The sequence below is a fragment of the Hoplias malabaricus genome, chromosome 2 (genome assembly GCF_029633855.1).
Source record: "Hoplias malabaricus isolate fHopMal1 chromosome 2, fHopMal1.hap1, whole genome shotgun sequence".
Lineage (NCBI taxonomy): Eukaryota > Metazoa > Chordata > Actinopteri > Characiformes > Erythrinidae > Hoplias > Hoplias malabaricus.
In genome coordinates this window covers 12386509-12405911 of record NC_089801.1, presented here as the reverse complement: position 1 = coordinate 12405911, position 19403 = coordinate 12386509, and the positions used below count along the sequence as shown (strand labels likewise).

General features: G+C 38.4%; 1 protein-coding gene across 1 annotated transcript; it reads left to right on the top strand.

Moving 5' to 3' along the window:
- Positions 1 to 351: 351 nt before the first annotated feature.
- On the top strand, positions 352 to 19007 carry smu1b (SMU1 DNA replication regulator and spliceosomal factor b). Its single transcript, XM_066661875.1, has 13 exons — positions 352 to 427; positions 3560 to 3770; positions 6464 to 6616; positions 7499 to 7609; positions 8384 to 8461; positions 9446 to 9574; positions 11784 to 11903; positions 12662 to 12778; positions 13599 to 13726; positions 15816 to 15942; positions 16031 to 16198; positions 16629 to 16781; positions 17587 to 19007. The coding sequence occupies exons 1-13, from the start codon at positions 402 to 404 to the stop codon at positions 17683 to 17685; spliced, it is 1620 nt and encodes a 539-aa protein (XP_066517972.1). The 5' UTR covers positions 352 to 401; the 3' UTR covers positions 17686 to 19007.
- The last annotated feature ends 396 nt before the right edge of the window (positions 19008 to 19403 follow it).

Genomic DNA, 19403 nt, shown 5'->3' with positions numbered 1-19403 from the left:
GTTTCATTTTGACTTTCTGACAATATTTACACAACGTTCCAAATGACTAATATAGTGGTTTTTACCACGTTGTGAATACGTAGCTGTGTTTGCTGGGCATATGATGCCCTGCGTGTAGCGCTTTTTTGTCTTGAACGTGGCGGGTCTGCATGTATTTCTCCCCCCCCCCCCACCTCTACCAGCCCCACCACCCCGCGTTGTTTGCGTCACGCGCGCACGCCCCCTTCTTTCTCCCCAAAAGCCGCATCAGTGTTGTGGAAAGTGGAGGGACCTCAGCACGTGGACGGGGCGCGTTCACGTGGCGCGGGATCCACACGAGGCTGGAGCGCGAGAAATCTGCGCACAGTCCCATTGCCGTCAGCGTGGAGAAGACGCGGAGAGACGAGCTCGGACACGCGCACATGGAGCTGGACGTGGAAACCGCGGAGTGAGTAAACAAGCGACCACCGAGATATATCCCCGCTGTCCAAAAACACGCGTCTAGTGCTTTGTAACGTTTGTTATTGGGTTACAGCGGTTAGTGTTGTTGTTTTTGTTGTGTGCGCGGCGATGGACCAATAGGAATGCTCCGAAACCTCCAGAAAAAACATTCACACTGACAGAAGGTTTGTTCAGTCTCTAGTTAAGCCCGTCATTAAGGGGATATAATTGTTTCTGGACAGCGACGATACATCTGTATCTACCTATATATCAATCAATCGATCTACACATCTTATCTGTCTGTATCTGTTCATCTCTCTCTCTCTCTCTCTCTCTCTCTCTCTCTCTCTCTATCTATATATATATATAGCTAGTCCATTCGTTTGCCCTTCATCACCCTGTTCTTTAATGGCCAGGACCACCACAGGTGGTGGATTATTTTCAGCTAACACACCACCATCACGGCAGTGTCACTGCTGCACTGAGAATTATCCACCAGCCAAATCAAACCTGCTCTGTGGTGGGTTGGAGTGGTCCAGACCATCGAAAAACAGGGTGCAATAGGAGAGTAAACAACGTATGCAGAGCTACAGCCTTTAATTGTAGAACTACATGGTACTGCTGTATGGTCCATGCAGGTGAGAGCATAGAAACTGAGGTGTTCATAATGTTATGGCTGATGCTGCAGTCATTAGGACTCTCTCTTCGTAGCTGCCTGTGTCAGTCTTAGTGAAATAGGTTTGATACAAAAGCCTCTATAACATACCATATACAACAGGTGGTCCATAATAGATAACAACCTGTTTCCAGGTTCTTTGAACATTCAAATCCCTATTTGTTCATTAATAAAAGCCCTAAAAATGAATTTTTCCAAGACCATATCCCTAATGACTTAAAAGTTGTTTGGCTGTTACTCTACACTTTTACCTTAATTCATGGGGTTCTATAAATATGCAATTAGTCCACACCTCTATATCAACTTATGCCTCTGCCAGTTTGCTGCAGCTCAAGAGATCCACCCTGCAAGTAGTTTACCGAAGTAGTCCCTTAGGGTTATGACATATCCTGCCTGTCTGAAATTTTTATTTTGAGATGGGCTATTGAACACAGCAGTTTTTGATCTGATATGCTCAGCCATGGTGTTGACTGCTTATTTGTTTCATGGTATCTCTTCTAGCATGTAAACAACACAAAAATGCTAACAAGTAATAACTTGATATCAATTGCTATTTATTTTTTACATGTTGCCCCTAAACAACGAATTCTACATTTACACACCATAAACACTATATAAATAGATCCACTACTAATAGTGCTATAGTCTTCTGACTACAAATCCCATTCCCAGACAATTAAATGTAAAGTGAATCTGTTATGTGTTTATTCTCTTTACCTGAAAAAAGAACACAGCACAAAGAAAAAAATTCCAGTGTTTTCACCGAATATTATTTTGCATAAATTTGAATTGATTCCTGAAAAAAAAAAATATATATATATATATATTATTTATTAAAGGACAGTTTAAGGAATAATTAAGGTGCAACTTCTAATCTTAAAATATTACATAATATAGAACCTTTCTTTGCAAGATTGTCGTATATTTCACCATTTGGAGGAGAAAACTAGGTCTTTAGAGAAACATATGTTCCCATAAATGTGGCAACTTATCCTGTGAAGTCCATGGTTATATCAGCAAGACAATGCCAGGTCTTATTCTGTACTTGCTGGTAGACACAATTTTTGTTTGCTTGACTGGCCTGTCTGCAGATCAGATTTGCCTACTGTGGCACATTGTGAAGAGGGGAAGCAGACAATAGCAACCACAGACTGTTAAGCATCTGAAGTCTTGTGTCACACAAGAACTGGCAAAAATTAACAATTGGTATTACCAACAATAGTTGGTAACAAACACTAACAATTGGTATCCTCAGTTCTCAAATGATTAAACATCGTAATTAAAAGGAAAGGTGATATAACACAGTGGTACCTCTGTTCCAGCTTTTTTGCCATATATTGTAGGCTTCAGTCAAGTTTTTCAGTGAATCAGTTGAATTTCTCTTATTTTGACATTCTGTTTAGCTTTGCATTACTCCATAGTTAACTATTTTTCCTTAAATATATTTACATACACACATCATTACTTGGGTTGTACAATCACTCAAATGTTTCATTCTCCCCTGGCAGTGTGATCCGGCTGATCATGCAGTATCTGAAGGAGAATAATCTGAGAATAATATTTGCTGAGTCAAAGCCCAAAATATTAGCTATAAGCTGATTCCTAAGTAAATAAGGCAGTCAAATACTGCATTTATAATGATGTGGAAAAGCATTTGATTAAAATTAACATTAGGCTACTTTTTTCTGGTTTCCTATCTAATGTTCTTTTACTATGTTTAAGGGCTGTTAATGAATCCATTTTAAGTGGGTGCTTTTTATTGAGTAAACTTTATTGGCAAAACAGAAAGACATTAATAAAGACAGGCATAAAATGCTAATTTCTTCAGATTCTTTGCGCCCCACCTGCAATACCAATGGCATGCTCCACACTTTAAGAAACACTGTTCTATACTAATTATATCTAGTAGCAATATGATATTTTGTTCATTTAATAATAATGAACATTTGAAAGATAGACTGAGCATAATTCAGGTCTCATTATATATTTATTCTAAGGTATATTACTCTGTGACTATTAATTATTCTGTTCATCATATTATATCATCATACTATCAAACTTGTAAGGAAACAATAGTTGGTAACAAACACTAACAATTGGTATCCTCAGTTCTCAAACGATTAAACATCGTAATTAAAAGGAAAGGTGATATAACACAGTGGTACCTCTGTTCCAGCTTTTTTGCCATATATTGTAGGCTTCAGTCAAGTTTTTTAGTGAATCAGTTGAATTTCTCTTGTGTTTTTGTCAGTTAAATAAAAATGAAATAATAATGAACAACTCCCAGTTTCTTGTTTTTATTGCATTTGAAAAATATCTTAACTGGGAATGAGGTTTTTATTTTGACATTCTGTTTAGCTTTGCATTACTCCATAGTTAACTATTTTTCCTTAAATATATTTACATACACACATCATTACTTGGGTTGTACAATCACTCAAATGTTTCATTCTCCCCTGGCAGTGTGATCCGGCTGATCATGCAGTATCTGAAGGAGAATAATCTGCACCGGACGCTGGCGGCCCTCCAGGAGGAGACCACTGTTTCCCTGCACACCGTGGACAGCATTGAAAGCTTCATTGGCGACATTAACAATGGCCAATGGGACATAGTCCTGCTCGCCATTCAGTATCTTAAACTGCCAGATAAACTGCTGATTGACCTCTATGAACAGGTGAGAATTCTAGCTTCCTGTGGAAAAGAAGGTGGTAGAGCTGCACAGTTTCATTATTACAATGGTGACTTTTCAACAGCAATATTCTCACATGAACACTAAGCATTTGCAGAAGTTTGTATTATGTACTGACCAACCTTAGTGTTTTCTGTAATGAGTCGAGACACAAAATGTGAATTTCTGAATTTGATTTTGATTTCTTCCATTTCTACAGAGATTATTTAAGCTTTGCACGACGTAACCCTTGGGTTCTCAACAGTGCACCTTAAAGAAGTTGAATCCCTTAGATATGTCTGTCATTTAAATCACATTCTGTACCAGTGGTTCTCTTTTTCTATCATACCCCACCTCAGACGAAGGGGAATTCCCGTGTCCCATCTGTCCCATATCACCCCCAAAAATGGTAATAAAAAACACATTCAAGTTTACAATTTTCTAATTTATTTACATCAACTTCTATCTCTAAACAGTAGCTTAACCTTATAGCACACGATACAACATTAACATCGATATTCAAAAATAAGACAAATTCAGGAAATTGGCCACTAAATAAATTGTGCTTCAGTTTCTCATTTTTAAGTCGGTGCAAAAATGAGTAAAGGCAGGTGCAAGGGCGTAGGTGTGAGTTTGATATCGGTGGGGGACATATTTGCTGAGTCAAAGCCCAAAATATTAGCTATAAGCTGATTCCTAAGTAAATAAGGCAGTCAAATACTGCATTTATAATGATGTGGAAAAGCATTTGATTAAAATTAACATTAAGCTACTTTTTTCCGGTTTCCTATCTAATGTTCTTTTACTATGTTTAAGGGCTGTTAATGAATCCATTTTAAGTGGGTGCTTTTTATTGAGTAAACTTTATTGGCAAAACAGGAAGGCATTAATAAAGACAGGCATAAAATGCTAATTTCTTCAGATTCTTTGCGCCCCACCTGCAATACCAATGGCATGCTCCACACTTTAAGAAACACTGTTCTATACTAATTATATCTAGTAGCAATATGATATTTTGTTCATTTAATAATAATGAACATTTGAAAGATAGACTGAGCATAATTCAGGTCTCATTATATATTTATCCTAAGGTATATTACTCTGTGACTATTAATTATTCTGTTCATCATATTATATCATCATACTATCAAACTTGTAAGGAACCAGCCCTAGGCCGCTAGACAGAGACACAGAATTAGTAATCAGAGGCAAATCGCAACACCTGTGTCGACCCAAAGCCAAGCTCGCCCACGCTCTTTTGCTCAGTCCTGGTGTTTCAGAGCTCAAACTGGCTAGTCATTTTGGTAGGGGCTTTTTGAGTGTGTACTTTCAAAAGTCTCCTTTCAAGGTTCTTTCTTTTTCTCTTAAAAAACAAAACAAAAAACAACAATTTGAACTCATTCTTGTTTATTTTTCCCCATTTCAAGACTTTGTTTGCTCTCCCCAGGAGATATTATAAATTAATAAAAAAATAAGATTCGAGTGTTCTTCATTAATAATAACAAAGGTAAGCAAAAATAAAAAAAACCTTTGTTCAGTCCTTAAGTCCCAGTTTCTGGGACTTGGTGTTCTTTTGAAATCCTCACACTGAAATTATTTAGCTCTGCGCTTGGGTTCCTCCTTTGTCCTCTGAGTGGGGACTCGCTGAGTGAGATACATATTAAGGCACTGAGCATTTACTCACTGACATAATATACATCTGCCGGAGAGCTAGACATATTCAACAGATATGAAATTGTTATTGTACATTTAATTTTAAGGTAATTGAGAGAGTGGGTTGTTTAACTGCTTAAATCCCAAGGTTTTTTACATCCCAGGGGCAGAAATTCCATGGACAAATCTCTCCACTATAATCATTGTAAATTTCACTGTATATTTTTAAATAATAGACAGTAATGCTTTAATAATTTGTTCATTATAAGTGCAAGATTTTTTTCAAGTTCTGAAAGATTGTATTCACCTCTCAGGTTTTTGCTCCACTGCCTACCATCACAAGTTGCCTGGTCCTAATATTTAAGACAAATGTGGCTTTTTTATTTATTTTATTTTATTTTTTGTGTGTGAGGTTGTTTACAAATGTTGGTAGTCATAGGTTGCATGTCTTTTGAGCTTGTTGCTACTATTATTTCGGATTTCACACTGATGCTGTATCTCTGCAATATACCTGTTTAATAAAGAGATACTGCCGTTTTGTCCTGCTGAAAGTGGTTTATTTCACAGCCTGCCGTTGTGGTTTTCCTTTAAGAATCTGTTAGGTGATAGTGTGCTGTCTACAGAACATTCTTGGTATTACTGGGTGAACATACTACCTGTAGCCTTAAAACAACAAACAGTACTTCCCCTTCAGGAATTGCTCTTGAGAAATTTTAGTTTATTGTCCTTCTCAACACTGAAATGAAATTTACAACCTAAACCTAATAAGAAGGCAACATCAAAAAAGCTGCTAGCTGGAGTGAGAATGAGGAATGGAAGCCAGGACCTTTTAAGGAGATTAACACATATGAGGCTTATATATGCTCAATGTACTCATTGTTTTAAGAAAAATAGTTGAGGTCTTCACGTAAGTGGTAGTCGTGGCTGCCTGCAGATTTACAATTGATTATCAAGTGTTTTGCTTTGTTGTTGTTCTTGTTATCTTTGAAAAGCCCCCATGCAGATTAAACTAGATCTGAGAGACTTGTCCATGTCTGTGTCTCCAGGTGGTGCTGGAGCTGATTGAGCTAAAAGAGCTGGGAGCAGCCCATTGTTTACTGACTCAAACAGACCCCATGATCATGCTCAAACACACTCAGCCTGAACGCTACACCAAGCTGGAAACCCTGCTCACCAACCCATACTTTGATCCCAATGAGGCAAGTACTCTTAATAGGGCAGTCTGGCTGAAATGCTAAACTTAACTTGCACTACATCTTGTGCCCAGTAACAGTCAAGGGGTGAGACATTCTGGGTTAAAGACTTGCATAACTTACTTGCAATGATGCACTTTAAAAGCAGGAGGAGCTTTTGAAAAATTACATCTGCATCATGGTGAAAAAATGAGGGTGAGATGATTGAAATGTTTTTTTTTCTAAAGAAAATCTGGCTAATGTGGAATATATGTCTTTGTTTTGTTGAAATGCGTATTAGATATTATAGCACACAAATGAAAAATTGCTAAACTTTGAAGCTGAGGGGTGCTGTTACATGAAAATAAAAATAACATAGTGCTAGTTTCGCCTGGAATATACCTTTAATTACTTATAAAGCTCTTATGAATTTAAACTAATCCCTTAGACTATATTATAAATTAAAAGGCAATTTAAAATGGCCTTTCCTAGCTTAATGTATATACATTTCTGGACACTATGAGAGGAATAATTACATTTGAAATAAATCAGCGTTGTTTCCTCTAAATGGGTAAATCATATAAAGACCACATTAATGATGATTTAAGGGGGCATTTTGTACCACATTTTCCACATGTTATCACAGTTTTGGGGGCATAAAGAAAAATCCTTTGGTCAAAATATTACAAGGATGAAACAACACAGCACATTTCTTACCCCATTTGAACAGCCTTGTTCGGAATGACCAGTTTTAAAGACTGCTGAGAATGAGCCACTTTAATTTTCAAGTGTGATACTTGGACAATCAACAAAAAAATCAACATTTGCACATATTTACACTCTAAAACTGATCTTAAGCTTCTATGTATGCCTATTCTCCAATTACATCTTTAACTCTGTCCACTCCAGGCATATCCAGATGGCAGTAGTAAAGAGAAACGTAGGCAGGCTATTGCTCAAGCATTAGCTGGAGAGGTCAGCGTGGTCCCACCCTCTCGTCTCATGGCTCTGCTTGGACAGGTGGGTTCTCTATTTTCTTATTTTTAAGGAAACTAAAGAACTTAAGCTTGAGAACGTATACTGATTGTTTACATAGGTTACGTAAATAATAACCATACTTTTATGTACTGTATATGTACTTAAATGTTATCTTATATATTTGTTTGCAGTGTATGATTGAACTGATTTTTCAAATAGGAGAATCTATTGTGCATATTAATTTGAGAGGTTCCTTACATGATTTTACTCTTTTCTTTGAGACTCTGAAAAGGTATTAAATAATTTTAACATTTTTGAATCTCGTTTTTCATTAGTTGTATATCAGGAACTTACTTGTTTACATTCAAAACAGCATAGACACAAATATGTCAGGCACACAATCATCCTGAATATCATAAGACAATATCTACATCACAACAAAACCAAGTGCAAATTAATACTGAACCTGGATCAAATCTATTTAATTACACCTAGAATTTAGAATTTTTTTACACCCTACCTACAACAATCACAAAGAGACCTCAATATAATGGTGAAATAGGTTTAGGTGATTTTAATATGTTATATATTTCTAGCAAACTTTTGCATATCAGTATCTGTATTGCTAGCTTTCACGTGTGTCAAAATGTGATTTGGTTGCAGCTGCTTTAATGTCAAAACACTACCTTCTAAAGCACTAATGAGACAGCATTGGCAGCAGTGCATTTAAGATTCTACCTTCTGTTTTGGACACAACCTTAATCTTGAATCCCTAGGAGTGATGCTAAATTGCTGAAGAGACTCTTCTCTGCGCAGGGTCGTATATGTGAGGGTGCACTCTACAGGCTACAAGAAACCAAAGCGCTCAGACAGTTTGGATCGTTAGCAGTGTTGGTAAGTTGAACTAGAACATCATGATGTATTTATTCAGTTTTACACACTGTGACACACTTAAAGTAACATCTGCTCTGGCTTTGCTTTACCATAAGATCCAGTCTATACCCACACTTCTGACATTAGGGAAAAGAAAGAGATCAATAAAAAATGATTTTTCAGTTAAAATATAAAAATCTAAACATGATATGAGATTTTTCTGGCGTTTTGCATCTATGTTTTGGAGAATCATGTGTCTCCTGTGCGCGCAGCACAGGAGCTGCTCCACTGCTTAAGCATGCAGCACATTTCCTGCTGCGATATGTCTGGCACAGAAAATCTCCTGCTGTGTGCTACATGTGTGAAAGGACCACTCAGGGACGTCTCTGGGCCGAGTGCATTTGTGAAATGTGATTTAGAGGTTGATTGCATTTTATGATCCTAGTAATCACAAACTCAATGAGCTTTGTGGCAACCATTTCATTTTTTAAATCTCCAGCAACTTCTTTGTTTTTTGCCAACATTTTTCTGTTTGGTGTATTTCCTTTGATCAGTAACTGCTTATTGATAGCGCCACGCTCTTTCAGACACACACTGTTGAGTTTTCTTCTCACAATTAGAAGAGAAACTAATGGGGAAGGTTTCGGTGGTCTACCAGGTCTTGCGTCCCATTTCCTCTGTAACAGGAAATTAGTTTTTAAATAATTTTTCTTTTAATTTTCTCATTCCTAATGGATATAATATATAATATATATTTTATATATATTATATATATAATATTATATATAATATTCTGAAATAGTTCTTGAAAAGTATGGCCATCTTGAATGGAAATAATTATATATCTATGACTTTGGTATATTTGTGTGTGACTGTAAAACATATATAGGGCATATTCTAGAGTTATCTTAGTCCCACTGTTCTACCAATCTTACTATCCCCCTCGGTTCTTCTGGTCTCTAGCAATTCTTCTTCCCAATTCCGCATACTTTTATTCCCTCCCAGTCTCTGAAATGGCAGCAGCACCAGGGTCTCCTTCCTCCTGGGATGTCGATAGATCTGTTTCGGGGCAAAGCCATGATGAAGGATCTTGACGAGGAGCGCTTCCCCACTCAGCTCAGCCGCCTTATTAAGGTACTACTTTTTGCAGCATCTGTAGATCATTAGCTAACGGCTAACTGCAAAGCTGCTAACCTAAGACTATTGACTGTGTCAAAAACAGAAGGCAGCAACCTTGATTCGTTTCTGTCTTGCTGTCTAACATGTCAGTGCCTTAGAAGGCAATATTTTGCATGGTGCGTGTTTGAACTGAGTCGCATTAAAGAGAGAAGCTTTAAGACCAGCAATATTTTCACATATTACGTGGACACCAGTACATCTACAGTGCTTACCAATATAATTACCACTTTAAAAATACTGGAGCAGAAAGTGGGCTGCATTTATACTTAAGCATTCATTTAAACATTTCTAGAGGCCTTCCCTTAGAATCATACTGCCTTAGTCTACAGCATTCCACTAGTTACAAAAGCCAAACAGCCAAAGTGTCCCAAACACTACTGACCTTGGAGTCTCATTTGAGTAATAAATTTCCAATAAATTCTCATGTAGCTATGCTAAATGAGCCCTAGCATAGAGCTTTCTTAAACCTAACTAGTTTTTGATAGTGGTTATAGATAAGATTAAAACTGTGCCTTAAATATTCCTCTAAGATTGAACAACTGAATAGCCTAAGTTAACAATTCTGACAGTAAGTTTCTGTAAAAAACAAAATTGAAATCTATCATTTTCTCCAGTGATTTACTGGAGAAACAGTTATGCTAACACCTAGTAGTATCACAGATTCTGTAACTACACAGCAGTGTGTTTCTTCATCTAATTAGAGTTGTACTTTCTGTAAAAAGGCAGTGGATGACACAGTTTACTTCTTTAAAACTTAAATAGACAATTTGGCATAGCTTTTGTTAACCCTGAGCTCAAGGTCAGAGAGCTTAGCAGAGCAGCTAATGCCCATCTGCATAATGTGCCAGTAGCCATCTTAGGTCCAAATATTTAGTATTCATGGGGTGAAGTGGACTGACCAATGAGCAGGCATGCTCATTCTCTATTATACACACACACACACACACACACACACACACACACACACACACACACACCTATAATTGCTTTAGGGCCTAAGGCTTGTTGTTGTGTCCAGCTCATTCTGGCACTGCACATTTTTACTGACCACCACAGTGAAGTATCCGACTCAAGGTGGCAATCACTCAGCCCATCTGCCTTTCACTTTACCATCCACCCTCTCTCTCCTCTCACAAACAAGATGGACCTTTAGCTCTTGGCACTGAGCCTCTGTGTGGGTGTATGTAAATGCATTAGTTATAGTGGATGGTGTTCATGTAGATTTGCTTGTTCCATAGCCCACACATTGTAAAGAATTCTGATAAAGGGAATCATGATTATTTGGTAGCTAGTTTTGTAGCTAATGTTTATACTTTTCCTCACATATATGGTACAACACAACTGGAGCAGTGCTTTTTCAGTTATTACATGGTTGTTGCATAACACCATGGACTATGCATATGTAATCAGAGTAATGGTATTATTATAAACAAAACGGGGTTATTATATATATTCTGTGTATACCCTCTAAAACATTATTATAACTTGTGATGCACAATGATACTGAAATAATGTAGATATGGGCAGATGTTTGAATTAAAACAATAATTATCACACAGATGTTTAGATGTGACTGATGTTTTAAGCCAATATTTGATGACATATTGATTTTAATGCAGCAGAGCTAAATGATTAGGTGATACGTTTCTATGTAATGTTAATTCAGAAAGATCTGTTACTTTTTAGAAAATGCACAATGCATTGGCTTTCTTAATAGATAACATTTTCAAAACTGCATATTCAGACTGTAATCCTCAGGGAGAAAACAGCTTCAACCACTCTTTTTTTAATATCTTGTTCATCTGAAAAGCTGCAAAGACACATTAGCTTTCTGAAAGCCAGGAACATTACATTTGCTCCCTTACAAATTCTGCTCTTATTATTGCTACTACTATAACAGCCTGTTGCAGTAACATCATTCCATATAATTTTAGTGGGAATGTGCATGCTAAACTGCTGTATTATTTTACAACCTTCATGTTTAAAAAATAAAAATTGCAGCTTTGTGTCTGTACATGGGGTGTGTGAACTGGGGAGTGAATTTTACACTAAGCTTTTATTAATGTACACATATTAAATAAAATTTTAAAAGCACATTTTATAATCCCTGTAAGACTAAAACTATTAAAAAGAACTTTTCTAGTAAGTGTTTATGTTGTTACAGTTTGGTCCTAAGTCCCATGTGGAGTGTGCCCGGTTTTCTCCAGACGGTCAGTACCTGATAACTGGATCTGTGGATGGTTTCATTGAAGTTTGGGATTTCACCACGGGAAAAATCTGTAAGGTGCGTCTACAGGGCAAAACGATTTTTTAATACACATTAATCTAATGGATATATGAAAACACTAATTAACTTACAATGAAACTGAAGAGCATTCTCTTGTAAAAAATATCATTTTGGAGATATATGAAAAATCTGAAAGCACAGACTTGAAAACATGACCTCCAGCATGCAGGAGTGTCCCGGACTGGTGCTTGGGTATGAAAAATAAGTTTCCCCATTTAGTGCTTCCTAATTTTCACTCCGGAGTGTACATGGTTACTGTTGAACTCCCCGAGGTGCAGAAATATGGGTCACCTCACCGATCTGTGATATTCATCCACACACATCTACGCTCTGTGCCGTCCAAAAATAACAGTGCCCGAGTTCCAGCGCTCCTGTAGCTTTTACAGTAAAAAGATCTTCTTAACACTTTGAATCAGCGCTGTGTAGATACACACATTCATGAATTATATTTAATGTCAGAGGAGAATAAAAAAATGAAAGTATTTTGCAGTTATTTTGAAACATACAACCAGAAAATTGACCCTACCAGAGTGTCGACAGTCAAAAACGTCTGACATGATCTGTTCCTCTTGGATGCCTTATTATTCTAATATAAAATGGCATCAGATCTCTTACTACAATGCATTTGCCATATTTCCAATGAAAACTGTTCTCAGTGCTGTCATAATAATGCTGCACATTAGCTCAATTTTATCCTGAGCGGTGGCCTGTGTGTGATTGAATGGTGCTTGTGTGCTCACGTCTCTGGTGTCTAGGATCTAAAGTACCAGGCTCAGGATAACTTCATGATGATGGATGAGGCAGTGCTGTGTCTGGCAGTGAGTCACGACACTGAGATGGTGGCCTCAGGAGCACAGGATGGAAAAATACAGGTATATTTAAAAGTGTAAACACATGGATAAAGCTACCTGCTAAATGTTACCTAGTGTTCCCTTAATTTTACAGAGTATCTGACTATATAGCTTCTAGCATTTTGTTGATTGTAATGTTAAGATGAGAAAGGACCGATGTAGCTCATATAAATCAGTAGTGGTATCAATGCAAATTGAAATAGAATGTGTTACATAGAACTTAGTTTTCAGCCACAGAAAAGCCTCAAAGCATCAAGCTCTTTTGAGTCTGTTCCATGTAAACCATCAACAAACTATAATACACTCCTCAAAATTCTATATCCTTGGCTATAGCACACTGTAAATCTCAACCTAAGCGCTATGAGCTGGAGAGCCTGTCTCACAGGGACAAAATCGTCTGCAGGCTACCTTTAATTAATGCTGCTATCAAGTTAATTCATTATTTAATCATTTGAAATCACATTGCATCTAATTACAATTGTGACCTGACTGTTCCTTCAGAGCTGCAGTTAAAGCACCTGAAGGCTTACAGAGCAAACTTTAACCAAGAGTTAAAGCAGGTAGCATCTGTACAGCTCTCTCTTTCTGTTCTGTAGCTTCTAAGCTGTCTGAATAATAACTAGAGTCAGCTATGTTTTCCCTTTGAAAAACACATGCTTGTGATACATGATCACATTGAACATAGGATGCTCCTCACACAGTGTATCTTTAAAATATGGTGTATGTAATTACAAACAGCAAAATCAAATTGGATCTAGAACATTTTGAAGCAAGAAATGTTGCTTCTTTATTGCCTTTACTTAATTGAATAATATTTAACAAAATATTTTACTCCCCACAGCTGTGGAGGATCCACAATGGTCAGTGCCTGCGCAGATTTGAGAAAGCTCACAACAAGGCGGTGACCTGCATTTGCTTTAGTCGGGACAGCAGTCAGCTACTGAGTGCCTCCTTTGACCACACCATCAGGTACAAACACATCATACAACATGTGATTCATTCACATATTTTACTGCAGACTGGTAGAAGCCAAAAGAATGAACTGATCCTGGCTGTGATCTTCTTAGTGCTATAAATCTAGAGTGTAATATGTTGTTGTAGGACCCACTCTATGGACTATAAATGAGCTAGGGTTTTTTTTTTGTTGTAAAATTGACTCATTGCTGGTATTGCTCTACATTTAAAACCATGGCGCCACACTTCACTTTCCCTGATGCCTATAGCCATGCTTCTTTTATTTTAAACACTCGCCTGATTGGTTAATCACACTAAAGCTCATTTGTTTTCATTCAAGAAACTCACTTGCAGCTTTCAAACCAAACACAGAAGGCCAATTTTGCCAGCACTGAATATCTACACTTCTTTCAATACATTTCTTTCACTGTATGACCCTTTATTTAATGAATCTGTGACTAAGACTGGTGATAGCTTGCTCCAAAGAGGCAGCTGTTAGACTACATTCCAACAGAGGAAAGAAAGTGAGGAAGAGGAGGAACTGAAATCCAGCCGTCCCTCAGCTTCATTAGGAAGCACATGTTTGCACTCAGTCTCCTACTCATTTCTCTCTCTCTCTTTCTCACACACACACAGAGTCTGGACTGCGGCACTTTCTGCAGTGTCAGTGCTATGCTCACGGTTTGTGTGTGTGTGGGTGGAAGGAAGTGTGATTTTCCACGTGCCGAGTGTGCGAGGAAAAAGGGGGTGGCAGAGACACATGAAGTGAGAGAGCAGATAATATGTTTCTATTCCTATCTCTGACGCCCAGGAAAGAGGCTGAGGCTTCTCTATGCTGATTCCTTAGAGAGAGAGAGAGAGAGAGAGAGAGATAAAGAATGAGAGAGACAGAGGAAGAAGAGGCAAGGCAGCACTCTGATTGGCTTTCTATTGACAAACGGAGACTGCTCCTAGCTCACGCTGAATTGGATTTGCGCGTGAGGTGACACGTGAACTCAGGCATCACAGGCCTGTGATGATGTATGATGTATGAACATCATTTTTTGGGGGCCAGGGGGATAGAGGAGAGCTGTGATATTCATGTCTTGTGTGTCCCCAAAAACAAGGTACTTTATCCTGATAAAACAACCAAACTATTTTAAAGAGGTACAGATTGTAGCAAATGGATGAGAAATTAGTTCAAATGTGGGATTGGTGCAGAAAGAAAAATCTCCTTCATTTTAAAAATCATCTTTATTATAATGATATGTATATTATAGTATACACTAAGATGTTTGTGTACAACAATAATCCAATAATCAGCTCCACTGACCGTATAGGTGCACTTTGTATTTCTACAGTTACGGACCGTAGTTCATCTGTTGCTCTGTATACTTTGTTAGCCTTCCTTTCACACTCTTACTCAATAGTAACAGTCTGGAGCCCCACAGGGTCCACTACAGAGCAGGAATTATTTGGGTGGCACAGCAGTGAAACTGTTGGATCATTCTCAGGACTTCATTATCACTAATGTGGTGATGGGGTGTTAGGGTCGATCCTATTTCACTCCTTGACCCTACTGACTTAGCACTACCCCTCCACATTGCCTCGAAGTGAGGTGTCTCAATTCTTGTTGGCTACATGGCCCTTCACAGATTTTTATAGGGGCACAGTCCAAATGGAATTGGTTGCACAACTAACCAAATAAATCCACCAATGTCTTTACTTTCCTGTATTATATTAACTTTCCATAACCCTCATCTTTAAACCAGTGGCACCCATTTAACTTATTCTAATGGTGCATTTACACTGCTCCGCTACAGCAACGGATGTGAGAACATGCCCCCACTTCAGCTGGCTGATGTCATTCCCTGTATCATCAACTGAAATCCTGTCCAGTTTGAATATAGGAAGACAAAAGGATCCATTGAAAATAAATGGGATCTGGTGTGGTGTAATGTCACATTGGACTAGTGTAAATGCACCGTTATTTTCAACCCAAAACCTAGTCGTAGACCTGGATGTAGGGGACTATTTATGCCAGAGGCTGTGTAGGTCTCCTACATACAGTACGTTTTAGGAAGTAAAGATGATTAAAATTTCTAATCCATGTTAAAATCCCCAGACTTCACGGGCTGAAATCAGGAAAGATGCTAAAGGAGTTCCGAGGCCACACTTCCTGCATAAATGACGTTACCTTCTCACACAATGGCCAGTACATCATCAGTGCTTCGGCAGATGGCACAGTGAAGGTAAATCTATGTTCCGTCTGAGTAGCTGCGCTGACCGAAAGATTAAACTGCTTGTCATTCCTACTGATTTCACATGCCTCTTTCTCAGATCTGGAATGCAAAGACGACAGACTGCACCAACACCATCAAAACGCCAGATGTCCCGGAGGGAGCGGACATCACAGTGAATAACGTTGTTCTCGTGCCCAGGAACCCAGAGCACTTTGTGGTGTGCAATAGAACCAATACAGTGGTCGTCATGAACATCCACGGACAGGTAATGATCAAGCAATGCATGGGCTGAATAAATGCTCATTTGTGGTTAATTGGCTCATTAGTTGTATTAGGAGTGTTGGAATCAGAGCAGGGCAGTGGCCACCAGGATTGAGAACCACTGCTTTAGATGGAGGATCTTAAAAATGGGAGATTCCAAAATATAAAGCAAGGCTACTTCAGGACAACACTTGAAAAATCCTCAGATTTAGAGTTAACATTATAATATGTTAATGGTTTTAAGACTTGTCCTGTGGTCTTAGGCCTTGCTGGTGTAACCCCTGGAGGCCGAGACGTTTGTCTCTCCCACTCGCTGACTCACTCGCTCTCTGAACCCACTTCCTCCTCCTCAATCTTTCACTGCATCTGCTCTTTTGCTCTCTCTCTTCCTCTGTTCCTCCCTCTCGTTACCTCTCATTCTCCCACTCTCCAAGGTACTGAGGAGTTTCAGTTCAGCAGTGAGGGAGGGGGGAGATTTTGTTTGCTGCACGTTGTCTCCTCGGGGAGAGTGGATATACTGCGTGGGAGAAGACTATGTGCTCTATTCTTTCAGCACCATCACCGGCAAGCTGGAGAGGACCCTCACGGTAAGGGCTCTTATTTTTAGGCTGGTAGCCCAATGGCAAGGAGAGGTGAGCTTCCAACCAGATGGTTGTAGGTTCCAATCCCAAGACTACTTGATGTGCCCTTGGGTAAGGCACCTATCCTCAGCTTAAGGTGATGCTGCTCTACCAGAGATACTGTACTGCAACATCTCTCTTCTTTACCAGTCTATCGTTTATCAATAATGTCTCTTGCATGTAAGAGGAACATTTGACAAACTACAAAGGCTTGGGAGCATTTGTGTTGTCATCCTCTAGTCCTTCATCAGTGTACACAGGACGCTGGTGGATGGATATTTTTGGTTGGACTATTCTCAGTTCAGCAGTGACACTAAGGGCTTTAAAAACTCCAGCAGCAACTGCTGTGCCTGATCCACTCATACCAGCACAAGACATTAACATGTCACCACCATGTCAATCTCACTGCAGCTCTGAAAATGATCCACCCACAAAATCATACCTGCACTGTGGTACAGGGTGAAAGGTGGCTAACAAAGTATTCACTGACTGACTGTAATTGTATAACAACAAAGTGCTCCTGTATGGTCAGTGGAACCGAGAGAATGGAAAATGATTGTAGAAATAAGGAGGTTTTCATAATATGGCTGAAGGGTATTATTATTGTAGGCTATCCCTCCGTTTCTGAGCTAACAGTTGATTTCCAGTCATATGCTTTATTAGGCCATACTTGTAATTTAAAAAAATATTTGTGAATTAACAGTTTATTCAACATATAAAGCTCCTTTCACAAACTCAAGCAAAACCTTTACAATTGCTTCTGCTTCCACAGGTGCACGAAAAAGATGTGATCGGCATTACCCATCACCCTCACCAGAACCTCATCGCCACCTACAGCGATGATGGCTTGCTGAAGCTCTGGAAACCCTGAAGCCTCACCACGCTAAACAAACTACATTAGTCTGCGTTTGTGTAGTGGTTCCAAGTCCTGATTCTGTGGTACCCCTGTACATACAGGTCTCTGGAGTTATGCATCAGTATTTAGTCTGACATTTGAAAGTCTTCCATTCGGTGACAAAGCCCATACATTTAAAAGTTAAAAAAAGATAGTAATCACAACTAAACAAATTAATATTACATTTCCTTTAAGTCACCCATAAAGCACCTGAATTTTAGAATTCAGTCGGATGGAGGTCTATATTTTGGAGGTAGAATGGTCAGACTATTTACATGGCCAAAAAAAGCAAGTCCTACCAGCCAGAAGATAGAAGAATTAGCCCATGAGAGGAAACCAAAGAGAGTACAGGATCCGTGCATCCTCACTTTAATGTCATCTCTCCACTAAAATCTCCATTGCATGAACATAGGACACGTATTCTTAGTGAAGGGATCTGTGGCGTCGTCTATGTCAGTAATAATATGCATGCCAGTTGTAGCCATATGAAACTACACATACTGGTCTTTCTTCCTGACGGTGTCTGGGTTAGACATAGCCTTTGTAGTCATGGTGACTGTTCATGTTAAGCAAAGGAGCACAGACGGAAATGAAAGAACTGGGGCTGTTTGAATAGTGAGAACAAGTAGCTCCCCAGCACGGGCCAATTCATTATGAAAGCAATTAGAAAGAAGTTATACTTGAGTGGAGTTTGCGATGAGGCCCGAGACTGGCCTCTGTATTACATTAGATCTACTACTGAACATTCTAGTGTGGACACAATGTTTTGTTTCAGTATAATATTTGATGTGAAGGCTTGGTGTGTTTTAACACTTGACCTCACACTTGCATGTGGTTATGCAACTATGGAAATAATGCTGTATGTTTGTGTAATGTATGTATTGAGTATGGATTTATGTATGTACATAGTGCAGACGGCTTCTCATTAATATTTATGGACGGTGGGTTAAGGCGATTTTACTATGTAAATTCATTAAGCGGCATTAGGTACAGGAAAATGAAGTGATTTCATTCCTACAGTCAGCTTGATAACTGACACATTTTCTCACTTTTGAGCCTTTCATTAAGCTTGTGGTTTCATTTTCATTATTTTTTTGTCTAGTGCCACACAGAGAAATTAAGTTTACTGTATGACATGTAAACCATGCTTGCATGTTCTGTGAGAAAATTGCCAGCACACTGTTGCAGTTACAGGGTGGAATTCCACCTGCATCTATATTTTGAAACAAAGGCAAAAGTATTGTTTTCATTGCATATAGGCCAGGTTCCGTCTCAGGTTGCCAGAGTTTCTCTGTCATGGTTCAATAAAGGATTACTGTTCCTATTCATTTCATACTGGGAATTTTTTTTTCCACAACATTTACTAAATCTGCGGTTTGTACTATGCAAAATCAAGAAATTTCCTTTCCTGGAAATTAAAGTAAAATATATTAATTTAAATAAATAGCCAGAATGATTACAAAGAGAAAAAAATAAAATAAAATGGAAAATAATGCAAAAAAGGAGCCATGTGTGTTCTCAGAACAATGGACAAGCCACAACCCCATGCTTGGGATCATGAACTGAACTTTGGAATTGTGGAAATTTAAATAAATGAATTAAAATGTATGTGGAGATTGACAGACTAAGTCTCCAAGTCTAAGGTAATCACCTAGTTAAGTCAATATAGTGCAGCTTCTATGTAGTATTATTCA

Excerpts from the sequence above, each read along its gene's own strand:
- smu1b (XM_066661875.1), top strand. The coding sequence starts at position 402 with ATGGAGCTGGACGTGGAAACCGCGGA. Across the intron at positions 11,904-12,661 it reads CCACGGGAAAAATCTGTAAG|GATCTAAAGTACCAGGCTCA; the intron begins GTGCGTCTACAG and ends TCTGGTGTCTAG. Across the intron at positions 16,199-16,628 it reads TCATGAACATCCACGGACAG|GTACTGAGGAGTTTCAGTTC; the intron begins GTAATGATCAAG and ends CCACTCTCCAAG.